At 38.2% G+C, this 17,513-nt stretch overlaps 1 protein-coding gene across 3 annotated transcripts in view; it reads left to right on the top strand.

Moving 5' to 3' along the window:
- Window positions 1–17,513, top strand: part of LOC120301875 (synaptotagmin-like protein 5) — a 59,448-nt gene that overhangs the window by 25,161 nt on the left and 16,774 nt on the right. For all 3 annotated transcript variants that reach the window (XM_039329604.1, XM_039329606.1, XM_039329605.1), the window contains exons 3-6: window positions 4,645–4,857; window positions 11,318–11,433; window positions 12,953–13,088; window positions 13,849–13,953. In XM_039329604.1, coding sequence (XP_039185538.1) covers window positions 4,645–4,857; window positions 11,318–11,433; window positions 12,953–13,088; window positions 13,849–13,953 — 570 coding nt within the window. The remainder of the gene's footprint in view (window positions 1–4,644; window positions 4,858–11,317; window positions 11,434–12,952; window positions 13,089–13,848; window positions 13,954–17,513) is intronic.

Genomic DNA, 17,513 nt, shown 5'->3' with positions numbered 1-17,513 from the left:
AATCCTATCCAACTTCACACCTTTCCATATCCCCTCTACTGCATGTCCAGGAATCCCCCAAATTGGTGTTTTATAATTTAATCTATAATAATATTTCTTCCAGACACGCAGTAAAGCAATTCTTAAAATATGAGATTTAAAAGCCCTATCTACTTTCTTGTTATAAATTAAATATGCATGCCATCCATATAATAAATCCCATCCCTCCAAAGAAAGTATATTTTGATTTGTTAAGTTAATCCAATTACTAACCAATGTTAAAGCCACAGCATCATAGTACAGTTTCAAATTAGGTATCTTAAGTCCTCCTCTTTCTCGTACATATTGTATAATCTTAACTCTGTTTTTTTTCCCTGGAATGGTAATATATTAATAGTGTAATTATTCCAGATCCATTGATGGATTAATAGAGCTGTAAAATGCATTATTTTCATCCTATGTACCTTGTTCATAATATTTGAATTAAAGTTGTCTTTTATAGTCCAAGCAATCTTATTCTAAAGTTCACATATTAGCTCAAATAAATGAAAATGTCTGTCTTTTAAGCATTAGACTCACTGATTTCAAAGGAAAGAAGGCCAAGTGTCTAATCTACAGTATTTTAATTGAGCATCTATGCACTTAGATTTTTACCTTTAAAAACCCACTTTTTGACAAAAACTGTTCTTATTCTCCATGTATATAACTATGTTGCTATTGAGTTTGTTCTGATGTAGAAAATTCTATTTGGCATTATTGTACAAGAGACAGTATTTGTTTAGAAATTGGATTGAAAGTAAATGAAGTTCAGCTTATTCCTTTGCCTCCTCTACTGCATGTTCTCCAGAAACTCTTAATTACTTCAGTTCTGAAATCAGAGTATATTGTGACAATCATCAAATGATTCAGTTTTGAAGATACCAGAGGGAGTTGCAAAACACAGCTGCAAGAATTTATAATGAACTAAAGCAGTACCAGAGTTCATCTCATCTCTATTCTTCTTTTCTTCAATTCTTAAGATTATTGGAGAGTTCTTTTTATTCATATCCTGGCCAAGGTCAGACCTACAGTGCTTAAGTTAAATGAAATAGTTGGATTTGGATGTTTTTAGACCACTTCAATATATTTTTCTGAAAATTAATAGCCCTATATTTCCACTGGTGGTCCTTCAGTTCGATAGAGAAAGTAGTATTTTTGCAGAAAACAGAGGTGAAGCGTTGGAAGAGCTGCCTGTCTTTTATTTAATAAATTATGCTGCATAGTGAAGAATAAAGGAGAAGCATATTTGAGCAGAGGTTTGAAACAGCAGCTCCAGACTAATGACATCGGTTAATCAAATAATTTGATTCAGGGCATAATCATTGCTAAATGGTAGCATATGTGTTTTGCATATTAACAGTCAAATTGCAGCCTCTGACATCTTCATATTGGCCTGAGAAACTGTCTTGTTTTGCAATCCCTGAGAGTTGCTGATAGTTACTATATCACATGTGGATTAATGGTCTAACTGGATTAATGTGAATTAATAGTTCTCCTTGGGAGTACCAGAACCTGTTCCATGTTGGGATGTTGACCAAATTAAAATTGTAGCCATTATTTCCTTGGGATATTAATGAGTTATTAATTATTATTAATCCAGACTTTACATTGGTGAACCTCAGTTCCTCCTGAGATCTTTGTTTTATCAAACTGTCATTTTGCCTGCTATTTACATATACTTGCAGTTTATGGAAGTCAAAACGGTATGAGAGACATGGGAGCATTTTATTTTATTTGAAATTTCCAGTTTGCCATTCACTTCTGAATTATGTTGTATTGCAGTGGTTCTCAACCTGTGGTTCATGGTCCGTTGTCACAGGAAGTTTGTGAAGGCTTGAAGAAATGTTATGATTTAAATCTTGAGATAGGTCTTGGGGTCCGTGGCCTTGGTCTGTGGCCACAAAAGGTATTTAAAGGGGATCCATGGGCAAAGAAAACGTTGAGAACCAATGTTGTACTGTAATGTGGAAAAAGTGAATTGATGATGGGCTACTGCTTAAAGTTATATTCTTTAAGACATCTGCTCTTCCCCCAGATTATTCATGCTTACTTGCACAATGTCTCTGCTCTGCCCCTTAGGATGGGGATCTGCATGGGGCTGGGAGTGGGGAGAAATAAGAAAATTTGGACATTAATGTTATCATGCAAATACTTATGTCAAAAGTTGGGATACAACAGTATTGGTAGCATTTGCATGATGTAGTCATCATCTCTATCATCATTTTGGTGACATTTTGATTAGTTATGGAAGCTGCTAGCTACTAGCTAGCAAAAAAATATTATTAAAGCAGTTTCTTGTTCCTGCACTAATGCAGTATTTGTCAAGTGAATTAGGCTTTAACATATGAATGTATGTGTGACTCAGAGTGCCTTATCAGTGTCAATACAAATGTTAGAGGACAAAAAGATGACTTTTGTAGCTAGTGCCAAGCTAGTATGTCAGAGTTGGATTAGATGGATCGAAAATGTAAAACAGTATTGACTTGAAAGAGATGGTGCCAAAAAATAGCAGAATGGGTATTTTAGCATTATTCTTCTGAAGGTTTCCTTATCTTTTTTGGAGCAAATGTGATGCCTTTGTATAGCTCATAATAGGTTTAATCTTCTGTATCTTTCTTTTCTGGAGCAAATGCATATCATGCTGTATAAATGAGGCACAAATTACTGTATATGCTTAACAACTGCATCTCTGCAGGATCTGCATAATTGCCTTGTGGAGACAGAATATCAGGCTGTTTGCTAAAATTGCAATGTGGGATTCAGGAGTGAGCTCCATCTAATGCAGTGGTTCTCAACCTGTGGGTCGGGACCCCATTTGGGGTCGAACGACCATTTCACGGGGGTCGCCAAACAACGCAGTCCGCCATTTTTTCCCCCTTTTCCTTAGCTGTGCTACTCCCTTTTATTCTATTGGCTTTTGAAAGCCAATAGAATAGACTCTCTTGAATAGAGTCTAATTCTATTGGCTTTCAAAAGCCAATAGGAATTGTCCAGGCTGTCTCTGCCCTGCTGAGCCCGCCAAAAGTCCCATTCTGCAAACGGTGCTGCACCAGTTGAGTAGTCCTCAACTTACGACCGGTTGGGGGTCGCAGCATTAAAAAGGTTGAGAACCACTGATCTAATGCAATGAAACATTAATGTATCACACTTGAATTGTTGACCCAAATTGAACAAAGCTTTGTCTGTTGCTGTAAGGCAATCAAATTATGATACATGTCCCAGCCATGTTAATATGATTTCACACTCCACATCCATTTGCTTCATCTCTTTGCCTATAACTACTTTTGAGCAGAGCTTGTTTTATAATGGATAAAATATTTTATAGTACCCATGACAGAACAAACAGTCTGGACTGAAACTGTCACCAGTCCTGGCCTGCTCTTTCATTTGGACAGCCTATCTTACTTGTAAGAGCCAGTTATAATGGTTAAGGCACCAGGCTAGAGACCAGGAGAACAAGAGTTTTACTCTTGCCATAGGCACAACACCAGCCAGGTGACTTGGGCCAGTTCCAGGTAGTCCTCGACTTACAACAACTCATGTAGTTACAGTTCAAAATTGTGCTGAAAAAAATGACAAGATGATTTTCATACTTACGACCGTTGCACTGTCTCTATGGTCACATGATCAAAATTCAGACACTTGGCAACTGACTCATATTTATGAAGATTGCAGTATCCCAGGGTCATGTGATCACCCTTTGTGACCTTCTTAGAAGCAAGAAAGTCTTGTAAGGGGAAGTCAGATTCACTAATTTAACAATTGCAGTGATCCACTTAACAACTGTGGCACAAAAGGTGGCAAAATAGGGCAAAATTCACTTAAATGTTTCACTTAACATTTTGAGCTCAATTGTGGATGTAAGTTGAGGACTGCCTGTACTCTCTCACACCCCATTGAAGAAGGCCATGGCAAACCACTTCTGAAAATGCCCCCAAGAAAATGGCAGACACTAGTACCAGGAGTTGACATTGAACCGACAGCACACACACACATCCCAACTTTAACTCAGGAGCTCAGGTAGCATATATGGAGCACCTCTTTCTTATTTTCGTGTGCAACAGATATGTTGGGCTGAGAAAATGGGCCAAAGTGACCCAGAAAACTTCCATGATTGACCATGAACTAGAAGATGGGTCTTCTCACTACCAGTCCCACACCTTATGCGGGTATACCGGCATTTCATTTCCCAGAAGTCCTGCCAACTAGATGGATTTTGTATTGGGATTTACGTATCTTTCCTTTTGATTGCAAGATTGCTCTGTAGAAAATCACCCTATGAATATTTTATGCTCTCTGGGAGCAAAGGGTTAAAAATATTTTAAACTAAGATGGTCCTCAATGTATTAACCCCATCCTCTTTGCCCTTCAGTTTTAAGATGGAGAAGGTGATTAGTATACAAAATGCAATCAGGCACTTCATTTATCTTATCAGGCTTGTTTCATGTACTATAATATTACAATTATGAAAAAATATTGGGATGCCTCATTAATAGATACACATCAGTTTTTGATGCTTGTCTCAAATTGTCTCTTGCACAAACCTTTTGACTATTAACGAAACAGCAAATTCATATATTTCAAGATATTTTTGTGAACCTTCTGGATTTTTCTTTTCTTTTCTAGAAAACTAAAGAACGAGTTATTGGAAGTGAAACGTAAAGGTGGACGACATCACCAACAAGATAACATCAGGGTCTGCACTCGTTGTCAGAAAAATTTGGGCTTAATTTTTGACAGAGGTGACCACTGCCAAATATGTGGCCTGAGAGTTTGTAACAAGTGTCGTGTTTTAGCAACTGACAGCAGTTGGAAGTGCACAGTGTGTGATAAAATTGCGTAAGTCTTGTTTTCTAATATCAGATTCATTTTCCTGATCTCTTACTTTTGCCAAAAAATATAATTATCAATAGGCTAGGGATGGTAGGAAAAGTAAGGACCTTTGGGGCTTAATTTGTTGAACCAAGACATTCATCCAAGGTCAGCCATTTCCTGTTAACAGGGCACTGAAGTGAAAAATGTCCAGGGAGGTATTAATAAACATTACCTTGCTTTAAGGACTCAAGGACTGTTGTGGGTGTGATGACTCAGAACCTCTTACAGACTGCAGTGGTAATACTGAGAACATTTGGTGATCTGTAAGAATACCTTGTACAATAGCATAATGGTTCCCCGCACCAGGAAAATGGTTAAAAGAAAAGAAAAGCATGTCAAGCATTCTTAATGTGTTTAGATGACATGTGAATGGTTGGTGTAGCAGATCTCCAGAATAAAAAGCTTCTCAAATTCTGGAGTGTGCAGAAATAAAATTAAGTTTTGATGTTACTACGTATTATTAGCATTATTGTATATTTAAATATAAAACAATGGAACTTCTAAACATCTTTTAATAGAACATGAAGAGAATGACAAAAGAAACAGTGTAGCATATTATCAAAGATCAAGTCTCACTTATAACGTACATGCAAAAGACATTTTAGTAAATTCTCATATGAAGCTTTCTTAACTTTGGGAAGGAGGTTCACTGAGAAAACACAAATTCATACTCAGCCATGGAAGCTTATTGAGTGACTTAGACCAATGACACCTCTCAGTTAACCATATTCTACAAAGAAGTGATGTTAAAATTATAAGAGGGAAGGACATGGTTCTGCCTCAAGATATTACCTATGAATTTTCAAAATGAAAAAATACTGCCAAGTTTTTAATGTAGTAAGGTAATTGCAATACATTTTAATTTTTAAATATAGCTGAAGTATAACAAATTATGTCAGGGTAATTAAAGTTGCTGGTATTAAAATCTCCATTCTTGAAATGTCTAGTGCTCATTGCTTTGTTGTTTTCAGTGTCTTCACTGAGATCTTTAACTGCTCGTGTGATCCTAGCAACAGAAACTCAGAACGATGCAGAAACTAACACAGCATATTCTAGGGCCTATCCTCTCCATATTTGCTCAGATAAGAGAGATCTTTAGGGTAGACAATTTTGACATCCTTCTACAGCATCCTAACAAACTAATTTCACTTAGGTGTTTGTTGATATAGCAAGACTGAGTCAAAATACATGTTGTCCTTGACTTACAACCAGCGTTTGAATGACATTTCACCCATCACAACAGCCTCGGAACAAGTGATTTAGGGGCCAATAAAGGACTTCTGGCCATTGTAAACTGTAGTGCTGACCCCTTAATCACATGATCACATTTCCTGCGCCGATAACCTGTTTCGATTTACAATTGGTTGCCAAGTGCCTTGGGATCATGTGATTGCCATTTGTGGATTTTCTTTTATGGCTTTCCCAGAAAGCCAATGGAGAAGGTTGCAAGCAGAGGTGACATTGGATTTGATATTCATTTCCCCGGTACACTGAGGGATTTTCCTTCCCTTTCGTGCAGGGAGGGGAAATCCTCCCATGTACTGGAGGAACAGACCTGAAACGTGGCAAAAATGCTAGTGAATGTCAAGATTCTGAGCCTTTCAGAATGCTGGCACTCACCAGGATTTCCCCTCCTCACTGGAAGATTCAGAAGACTTCTTTCTAATAGGCCATTTAACAACCTGCACAGTCACTTAATAACTGCAGCTGGGAAAGCTGGGATTGCGGACATTCATGTGGCTCCTCACTTAACAACCACCTCACTCAGTGACCAAGAGGTCAAGCCCAAATCTGGTAATATGTGGAGGGCCCCCTTTAAAGTGCATTCATCCCTGTTTTGTGCACAGTTGGGGTAGGCCCAGTTCAGTTATGCAAAGCATGTCAATGCAAACAATGCATCTGTCTTTGAAGTGTGAAAGAATCTGTGTCCTTGGAAAGGCTCTTGTGGCTTCTTTCAAGATTGTTGCCCTTGCAGAGGTCCATCCATACGTACGCAGGGCAGTTCCAAAGAAATGTCTCTTCATGCACCTGCAAAGAATCAGGGATATTTTCCAAAGCAGCTGCTTCATTTTTTGAGCAAAATTAACAGCACTTAGACTTATATACCTATGCATAGGGCTTAACAGCTCTCTAAGAGGTTTACAGAGTCAGCATATTACCCCCAACAATTTGGCTCCTCATTTTATTGACCTCGGAAGGATGGAAAGCTGAGTCAACCTCAAGCCGGTGAGAATCGAACAGCTGGCAGTCTACAGAATTAGCCTGCAATACTGCATTCTAACTACTGCGCCACCATTGTTTCAGGAACTAACAGAAGGGGAAGTGCCTGTCAGAGGCTTTGCATGGTCCTAAAATGCTAGCTTAGTCAAATAAAACTCCCTTCATTTAGTTTAAGCTTTCAGCAATAGCAGGTTAAGTGAAAATACCAAAGTTTGAGTATCACAATGATTCCAGTTATTTTTATCCTACAGCTATAAGAGATTTCTAGATTAAGATCTTTATTAAGTCTGCCTTGTTTATTGCTATAAATAAACAGGTTAAGGGTTCATTTTTACTTTGTATGCAAACATATTGAAACTCTAGCTTTTAACATGCCTCTCCCTATTTAGTAAATAAACCTAATTATGCCAGAGGGTTTCCTTGTTCCATAAAAATGCATGAGAAATATTTGAGTAGGCAGCAGCTTGGATGGATTAGTCATGATTCAAGATATATGTTACATGCTTTATAGCAGGGGTATCAAACTCAATTTCATTGAGGGCCGCATCAGCATTGTGGTTGTCCTTGGGGTGGGTGGGTGGGTGTGGCCAGGGTGGGTGCAGCCTACTGGGTAGGTGTGGATGGAGGGGGTGTGGTCTACTGGGTGGGCGTGGCCAGCTGTACATCATTCATGTCAAGGATGCCTGTGGGGGCCTGGGCAGGAGTGGGACAGATCTGAGAATCTCTGGCAGAAGGGGGTGGGACCAGGGCAAGTGCCAAGGCATGGTCCATTGGAGAAGTCTCACTATTCCTCTCAGGCCATGCGGGCGGGGCTTAATGGTGATGCGGATTGCCCGGAGCCCTGGACAGCAGAGGTCAAATGTCCAGCCTGGCCCTCAAGCACCCGTGGCACCAAGCCCAGCCCCACTTCCCCAATGGGGCACCCAGCTGCACTTACCTCCTCCTCAAGGCTGCTGCTGCTGTGCTTGCTCTCCTTACCCAGGTTGCTCATGATGGGTACGAGGGCAAAGTCAGAGGGAGGCCCATTCCCTCTGCATGAGAGGAGACCCGGCTTTGTATCCAAAGTTTCCTTAGCAATAGGATGGGAGACCCCCAGGATAGGCCAGGAGGAGGGGGCAAGGGGATGGTGAAAGGGCAGCAGGGCAGGACTAAGGCAGGACTTCCCTCAGACCCTCCCTCTCCTTTCCTTCTTTCTTTCTTTCCTTCCTTCCTTCCTAAGTACAGAGTGGTGGGAAAATAGTTGAGATGAGGGAGGGAGAAAAACAGGGAAGAAACACAGCTGGGGAGGTGTCACCCTTCATGAGGAATGAAGAAATGCACCATCGCCTAGAAGTGGCCAGCACATGGCCCTCACATATCTGGCTTGGTGGGCTCTGGGGGGAGGGGATGCCATGAGCAGCGTGAAAGTCAACGTTACCTGCACAATGCTGCCCAGCTCTCAGCCTGCCCGGTTTCGGTAGGCAGTGGGGCGCTCTCCTCACAGTGCCGAGAGGTTGAGCCAGGCGGTGCAAAGGTCACCAGCTTCGCACCTTGCTGCCTGCTGAAACCTGGGCGGTCTTGCGTTTCTTTTTGGATTTGCACTGCCCAGCTCAGCCTCTCGGCACTTTGAGGACAGCACCCCGCTGCCTGCTGAAACCCCTCCCCACATATCAAGCTGGATATGTGAAGTAGGCAAGGGCCATTTTCTGGCCACTTCTGGGTGATGGTGTATTTCTTCATTCCTCACAAAGGGTGACACCTCCCCATCATGCATCCAGGGGGTGGGGCCGATGCGGCAGGGGCTGGTTCCTTGCTGTTTCCAGATGGCCTTTGGAGCTAAGTCTGAATGCATTTCAGCATAGATGGCCACCATAAAATTGTACATTGGCTCCCGGCCAGCCTGGGCCAGGGCTAAGGCAGTGGGGGCCGTTCCCTCACTGTTTCCAGGATGGCTTCGCAGGCCACATGAAACCACTTCGCGGACCACATCTGGCCCCCGGGCCTTGTGTTTGACATGTCTGTTTTACAGTAATCATAGTCACAAATATTAATCTCCCTGCTCCGGTGTTTTCTTGAAGGGATCCTTCTTAAATCAAGAATGGCCAGTTGATGATTTCAGGGTAGTCATCCACCAGAGGCTGATAAAGTCAACATGATGGCTCTGACCATAACCCACTGCTTTTTATTTCTTTGGGTCACTTGTGGTTCTTAGTCTAATTCCAAAAACCCACTGTAAGGGATCAGATCTCTGGAAACAGCTCCCTTCTTTTACAGCTGGTTCATGGGAGGAAGGAAGGGAAGGTTTAAAAGAAAAAATTGCCACTCATTCATTAGCTGACTTGCAGCAATCAACAGGAAAAAATTGCCGCCTTCTACTCGGAGACTAATTTTCAGCTTCATAAGAATCTTTTAATAACAGTGTGTGATGAACTTTACAAGAACCCTGAATGCAACAGTTTAATTTTAATGGTTTTATTTGGCTACTTGTTCAGACTGACAGGACTCCTTGCAATCAAAAATTTGATTAACTACTTCATCTTCATATCAATTTACCTTAAATAACCCATTTGAAACCTTAGTTTGTTTATATTCATGACCCCAAAACTTTATTGCTTGACATCTTGGTATTATGAACCTCTGATTTCTTTTAGCTCTCTAATAGAAGAGAGACCCTAAGGTCCTTTCACAGTAAGATATTTGTTTTGATAAATAAAATCCATAGAAAGCAATTGTTGCCTAGTGGGGCTCAGCCCAAACCTTGGCATCAGTGGGCACAGCCTCCTGGCTCTGTTGCTACTGCTCCTTGCTATTTATTCTGCTGCCTTGCTTTTCTGAAAATGCATGCTATGATTCAAGAGAGAAGATGAGGGAATAACTTGGTGTAACTTGAAATCTCCAACTAGAGTGGGGGAAGAAAGGAAAAGACTGGTGGGCTTGGAGTTCTTGCAGGAAAGGAAGTGACAGAGACCTGATCTCTGAGAATTCCTGAAGCCTTTATCTGGCTGTTTCCAAGAGAATGCAGGCAGTCTGGTGAGATTGTTATAAATAGGAAGGCAACAATAAAGAAGCAACTCTGATCAGCTCATAGTCTTGTTCTGATTCCTTGCACCTGACATTTGTCCTGTACACTTCCTTAGGGTAGAAAAAATAAGCAAAGGACATAGATGCAAGAGAGAGGAAAGTGTTATCTTCCCAAGAATCTCTAAAACCTAGAACTAGTACTATGGCCATGGGCCTTCATAATTCAGGCAACAGATGAGGAACTGATATACATCTGAGAGATTCTTCTAAAGCTCTTCGTGCTGGTGACTACCCTTGTATTTGAAACATGCCAGCAAAATTTTGTTTGGTATGAGCATCATGCTGTTGGGTTACAATTGTAGAGCTAAACTTTTGTTTATTTTTGTTTTTATCTCTTTTCAATCTTAAGATATACTTTTTTGGAAGCCTAGCAGAGGGGAGTCATTGGATGAGATATATTTAGAACAAAGAACTGAAGTATTAAGCTTTCATTCTTTGTCAGATGCAAAGGAAGAGGACCATACCTTAAGTTGCAGCATAGAAGATTTATTGAAGCCAATATACAAGAATTTAGTCAACTAACAGTCAGCACTAAATTGGCACTACATAAGGGTCAAAGGAATTCAAGGAGAGCTAGACTTGGATCGTTTGTAGCAGCATAAGGACTCTAAGATAATAGCCTGTTTAACTCTACCCCCCAGCTCTGTCTGCTCTTCTCCTACATCCTTTGTTTACTCTAAGTTTTAATTGCATATATTTGCATTATAATGTATTAATGACATCTTAAAGTGGACTTGATGAAACATTGTAGCTTAGTGTAAATAATGGCACAATTGTTTGGTGTATTGTTTCCAGTTCATTCTCTTGTATTTACATAGGCGTGGGGAGGGGTTTTTCGTCTTAGTAATTTCTAAAGCAATACTCACAAATATCTTGGATGGATGAGGTAAGCAGAGGACTAAGTGGCTATTCTAACTGTGAGAACAGTTAATCAGTGGAATGGCTTGGCTTCAGAAGTTGTGGGTGCTCCATCACCGGAGGCTTTAAGAAGAGACTGGACAGTCCCTTGTCTGAAATGGTATAAGTTCTCCTGCTCAAGGAGGAGGTTGGACTAGAAGACTTCCAAGGTCCCTTCCAATTCTGTTATTCTGTTAATACCAACTAATGGTTAGAGTGACTTCAGTGTTTTCATTTTTTAATACAGGCAACTTAGGGTAGTAACAGGTGAATGGTTCTTTGAAGAGAGAGCAAAACGCTTCAAGCAGTCCAAGCTCCTTGGAACTGATATTGTTCGGCAGTCTATTCTTCGCAAAGCTCCAGGTAAAAAACAGAAAAGCAAAATATGTACTTCCAAATAGACATATGGGAGCATTGCTGAACTACAGGCTCCCAACAGCTCCAGCTTGTATGGCCAGTGGGCAGTTGCATATTGGGAGACTACTGGTAGTTGAGCAACTTTGGAGGACCACAGTTGTCCCAAACTGATTAAAGTATTGCTGCTTTCTTAATTAATCTTTGCATTTTTGCAACATAGTTAATCTAGAGCATTCCAAATATATTTTCAGTACAATACATTACAACGAATGCTAGTCTCTTATCCCATCATCTTATTGGTAAAAATAAGTCCTTCAAGCCAAGTACTATATAACAATGCAAATGCAGACCCTGGGAAGGCATTTCACAACATCTTGGAAAACTGTTGCCAGTCAAAACAAATTATATAGTCAGGCCTAGTAAAGAATAAGCTTACTTTCTGTCTTACATGGTAAGACACTCTAATGTCATCTTCCCAGGGAAGATTTTACCAAAGACGGTGCACTTTATAAGGTTATCCATTCAATATAGTTTCTTACATATATTGCAGTACCCTTACCCAATCTGATGTCTTCAAGATGTTTTGGGGCCATAATTCCCAATTGGAAGTGACTGGGAATTCTGCGAGGTGTAGCTCTAATGTATCTGGAAGGCATCAGATTGAGTAAGGCTGCATTAGAATAATCACATGGAGCTATTGGTACCAAGAAATAGATAGTTATCAATGATTCTACTCTTCCTGTGTTACATGAAGCATGCTTGACTTCTCTTTGATTTCTGATAAACTTTTGAGCCTAACATAAGGTGACCAATTTTTTTACAATGAAAAGGAGGACACAAATAAATTGAAGAAAAAATATTGTAAATAAAATTGCGTTCAGCAGCAATTCCTATTGGCTTTCGAAAGCCAATAGGGGGAGTAGCACAGCTCATGCAAAAGTTGAAAAAAAACCATCAAAAAAAGGTGCCGGAATGCCGTTCTGAGCGTTCTATGAGGAAAAAAAAAGCCCTGCAGATTAATCTTCAAATATCGAAAAGGAGGACATGTGGGAGGACCCTTTGCGAGGGAGGACAGAACTTACAAAAGGAGGACTGTCCTCCCTAAAGGAGGACGGTTGGTCACCTTACCTAACATAACATATCTGTGAATAATGTTTAAAGCTTAAATGGTTTGGGATTAATTTTATGGAAAATGTATCCTATTACTGCATATAGTCCTACCTACCCTCTCCCTCTCTCTGGCTTTCTATTGATAGGCATATGGTGAAAGGATTTTATGGGGAGTATTTCCCGCCCCTCACCCCCTATTTTTTCATTTATGTTAGTTGGCCAGAGTATTACAATATACATAAAAGAGAAACATGGTATATTAGGTCTATATCTAGACCTAATAAAAACATATCAAATTGTGAGTGCTTTTGGCTTCAGTGATCCCAGCTTGATTTAGTGAATATGTATCATTTGTGAAATTGGCTTAAATTTTTGTAGGAATTTTGTTAAGATAATGTGTTTCTTTCATTTTAAGATTCTTCCTCTGAACTCTTAGAAGGCAGATCCAAATATCATTCTCCAAAAACCTTAGAAGATACATCAAAGCAAGATATGTTAGCTTCACTTACAAGTGGGACAAAATTAGTTCTCACTGGGCCTAGGAAAATAGGGTAAAGTATCCTTTTATAAAGTACTAAAATATTCCTATATTTCCAAAATAGAAAGTAAAGTTTTTTTATTATGAATGAAAAAATTGTTACAAATCTTCAGTTTAGTTCAATTATAAGCATTTAAAACTTTTCCATAAAAATTATAGTCATTTCATTTTATTTAGATGATTGAAAATAAAATTCTACTATAAAAAGGGATTTCAGTAACCTAAATACTAACTTTTTCTCATCTAATATTTCTCATCTTTCTCATATAAATTGTTCACTTTACAAATAGTTTCTTCCAATTGCCTGATATACAATTTTGAAGTTGACTGGAAAAAATATGGGCAACAATAGTCTTACTCATAACTGATATAGCTGCAATAAAATCTTGAAATCATAGGTAGCAAGAAAATTAACTATGAGAGCAGAGTTATAGATACTTTAATAGGCTGTAAAGAAAATGGACTTTGGGATATTTTGTGCACTTATGATCTTTCACTCAGTATTTTATTAGAGTTTGAGTAAAGCATATATACTATCTAGAAAATGTTTATCAGAATTATAATATGATATAATCTCCAATTTAGTCCTGACCAGAAATTTAGTGGGATTTGTAATCTAGTCTTTTTGGAAGACATCAGACAGGGAAAGGTTACAAAAGTGTATAAATCATTAGTGATGAATATCTTTCATAACAAGCAAAGTAACATGTAAATAGTAGCACTGCATTTTGTTTTACCACCATGTTGTTTATGTTTATATCTGTATTCAACAGAAAGGTTCTTAAGGCAGTCACCAAAGAAGTTGTAAATATGAAAGCAGAAGATGGTAAAAGCATTAGCACAGACTCTGATGTCCAAAGTGACCACATTGCCAATTGGTAAGATAAAATAGTAATATTAATGTTTCATTTGCTATTTAGAACTAATACAGTTATTGTAAACCTTTGTTAAAAAATTAAAAACATACAATAATCTAAAAGTAGGGAAATTCAAAAATAAGTATGCAGAAGTTTGCAGTACAATCATCATAAAAGAAAATAAAAATCTCAAAGTAACATTAATTTGATTCTACGTAACAAAGTCTCTTATGTCAGTTTAAGACTTTAGTTAATTGTTCAAATCAACATTATATACAATAATTAATGAAAATAACAAATATAGTACAAATTATAAATGAGGATAATTTTCCGTTGTAATTTCTCTCTAGTCTAAAAATTGTGTCTTTATTTAGCAAGTCACAGAAAAGCTAAATGTTGAAACCTTACATTATAAGGAACTCAAAAGTACAAATTATAAGTTTATATATAGTATTATAATCCAAGAATAATTTCCATACTGAATTAAATTCTGCATCAGATTTGTTTTTCAAATATAAAGTTATATTTGATTTCCACATTTAATTTGCTATTTTTTTGTAGAAGGGATTATATATAATTTCTAATGAGGAACATAGAGAGAAACAGAAGTAACTGTATATAAGCCTAGTACAATATATTTTATGAGAATATAAGGTTTGGTAATATTTAAGAGAATTCAATCTCAATTATTGGTTTTATACTAGATTTATTGTTTTATATTGCTTTGCAGAATTCTACCAACTATGAAAAAAAGATCTAATTATTGCTGTTTTAACAATTTTATAGAATGAAATATCTATCTTAGCAATCAGGACTGGAATAGTATATGAATAAAATCTTGTACCAGTTTTCCCAAGTGAAAAGTTCACTGTATGTTAGATTTCTTCCATTGATATTCCCATTACTGAAAGTCAATTGTTCTGTTTAAATTCTTCATCTATTTAACATACAGTTTTTGACTTTTCAGTTTTTGAATTGTATTTCAACAGCAATTTATCTACAAACCTCAACAAATTTTGAATTGTGTTGAATTTTGTTTTGAATTCTGTTTGATACATTTTTCAATACAAAATTCAATAGTTTTAAATTTTTTGTGATATATTTTTCAAATTCAGTCAGGCCTCAAAATGTTCCATTATGTTTTGTAATTTCTTTAACACTATAGTGCTTATTTGAGATCTTGAAACCAGTAAGGTGATCAATTGTTGCAGTCCTCAATGAAGCCTTTTTATAGAAAGTACTCTTCAAATTCTCTGAATGTACACACACACATTTATCTTTCGCACTTGCAAAATGAGAGGTACACAGACTTCACCTTGCCTAGCTCCCAGAGTGAGTTAGCCACATTAATGGTTAAATGCCATTAGTATGCAGATTTTGTCATGCCCATAGGAAGTACCAGATTAATTATAGGCTACTCATATGCATTGTTGCATTCATGTTCTCTAGTGTAAGAAAAGAAGCAAAATATAAGAAATACATGGCTGTTAATCACCTTGAATCTGGCCCTAATGACCAAAACTTAGGGTGGCCAGATTTCAGGAGGGTGTAGTAGTGAACAATTGTAGTCATGCGGGGGGGGGGCTTCTTTCTTTCACTTTGTAGGCTGCCACCTTCATCCCATCTCCAAATTTAATGCTGTTGCTCAGGAATTTTGCAGGTTGGTTTAAATATCTGGGATGCAAAGCAAAGAATTAGAAGAGTTTTCTGTTCATATAACTAGATTTCTGGTGAGCTACATATGCACAATTCCAGTCATTTAATTCTTTATCCTTACATGCATTCCAAGGCCATTCTAGAAATTTCCTCTTCTTTACAAGGTACATTTCAGTGGTACCTCAAGCATTAGTACAAAAAAACCGAAAACAAAGCAACTCTGACCTTCTGAAAAATTCCATTTCACATGCAGAGTGTGGCCATTGAGTGTAACCTGTAATGTATCATAGTCCATAGTATAGTCCAGCAGCAGAAGGGCAGGGAAGTAAGGGAGGCAACTCATGAATAAATAAAACATTTCCTTTTATCTACACATCTAACATACTTGTAAAAGGCAAGACAGAAAACAGGTTGGGGAAAGGTAAATATGAGTTGCCAGATTGTATCGCTGCCTTAGCTATTTCTCTTATGGTTTTTTATTGTTGCAAAGAATCACAACACTATTTTGTTTTTTCATAATAGCTAATCAGAATATGAAAGAACAGGGTGGCCAAACAAATGTGCAAACCCAAAATTATTTGTAAAATAAAATAAAATGACATTTTAGTTAAAAATACCAGTTAAGATGAAAGAACATTTACATTTTATAGTGTTTTACTCTTATTGTATACATTTGGTTGCATTGTTTTATTCTTTTTAACATTGAAAGCTGCAAGCAGAGTCACCTTGTGGTTGAGTTGGGTGACAAATAAATTTAATGAATAAACAAACAAACATAAAGCAAAGATATCATTCTCTTTCTGTTACATTAGTTTCTTGTGCAATGAGAACGACATTTTGTAAATATCAGCTTAAGAAATCCAAGTGTAGGTCTGTGTTAATTATTGAGTAAAAGAACAGTAGACAAAGTTCTGTGAAATGTCACAAGAATCTAAACTGGGCAGGAATTGTAAGGCAGGTCAAGTTCTGAATCATTTGTTTTACTAAACTGGTACATCAGGACATTAGTCCTCTTGGGGAAAAGACAAACAGATGGAGGCATTTGGAGCAGCTAAATAGCATGTGACTAAGATTTCAGATATCTTTGGAATGTGACTGTTGTGGACAATTCCACAAGCAGCGTCAGAACAATTATGCCATGTCCTGTGGCCCACATGCTAAAATACTACATAATGGGGCACGTCCCATGAAGGTCTGTTAATCAGCTATAACAAATGTGATATGCTTATATTGGGGAAATGTAAAATGTAAATATATTGCCATAGTTTAGATCAGTGATGGCGAACCTATGGCACGGGTGCCAGAGGCGGCACTTAGAACCCTTTCTGTGGGCACGCGCGCCATTGCCCCAGTCCTAGGGCTTCAGCTGAGTTTTATAAAACCTTTTCACTTTAGGCTTCCACCACCGTGTGCAAAAAAAAAAAAGAGGTTCAATCAGTCAATTTCAACTTCTCGCGGGAAAGAAAAAGATCTTGCAAAGTTGGAATTGATTGATTGAACTTTTTAGTTCCACCCAGTCTCCTGTTACCACCGCAGCCATGCCCACCCAATGGGCCACACCCACCTAATAGGCCACACCAACCCGGTGTGGGTTTTGGGTTGCAGTTTGGGCACTCGGTCTCTAAAAGGTTCGCCATCACTGGTTTAGATCCATTTACATCACTTGCCAGATAATTGTGAAAATGAATGTAAAATGTTGGGGTGAAAAGAAATCAATAAAGAACCTTCCTGAATGAAGAAAGCAATAAATATTATGAAACATCTTCTTTAATTAAGCTTTTTGTAAACATATATCCAGTCTTCTCTCAGGAGCAATTAAACTGATTTGTATTTTATAACTTTTGAAGACATTAACTTCTTACTAAACTAGAAGGTAGGTATTCAATTGATCCTAGAAGATTCCTGGACAAAATGACCACTTAGAA

Source organism: Crotalus tigris, unplaced genomic scaffold, assembly GCF_016545835.1.
Source record: "Crotalus tigris isolate CLP2741 ecotype Arizona unplaced genomic scaffold, ASM1654583v1 scf7180000024401.5802323, whole genome shotgun sequence".
Classification (NCBI taxonomy): domain Eukaryota; kingdom Metazoa; phylum Chordata; class Lepidosauria; order Squamata; family Viperidae; genus Crotalus; species Crotalus tigris.
Note: the sequence above shows the minus strand (reverse complement) of the source record. Positions and strands in the feature narration are given on the sequence as shown.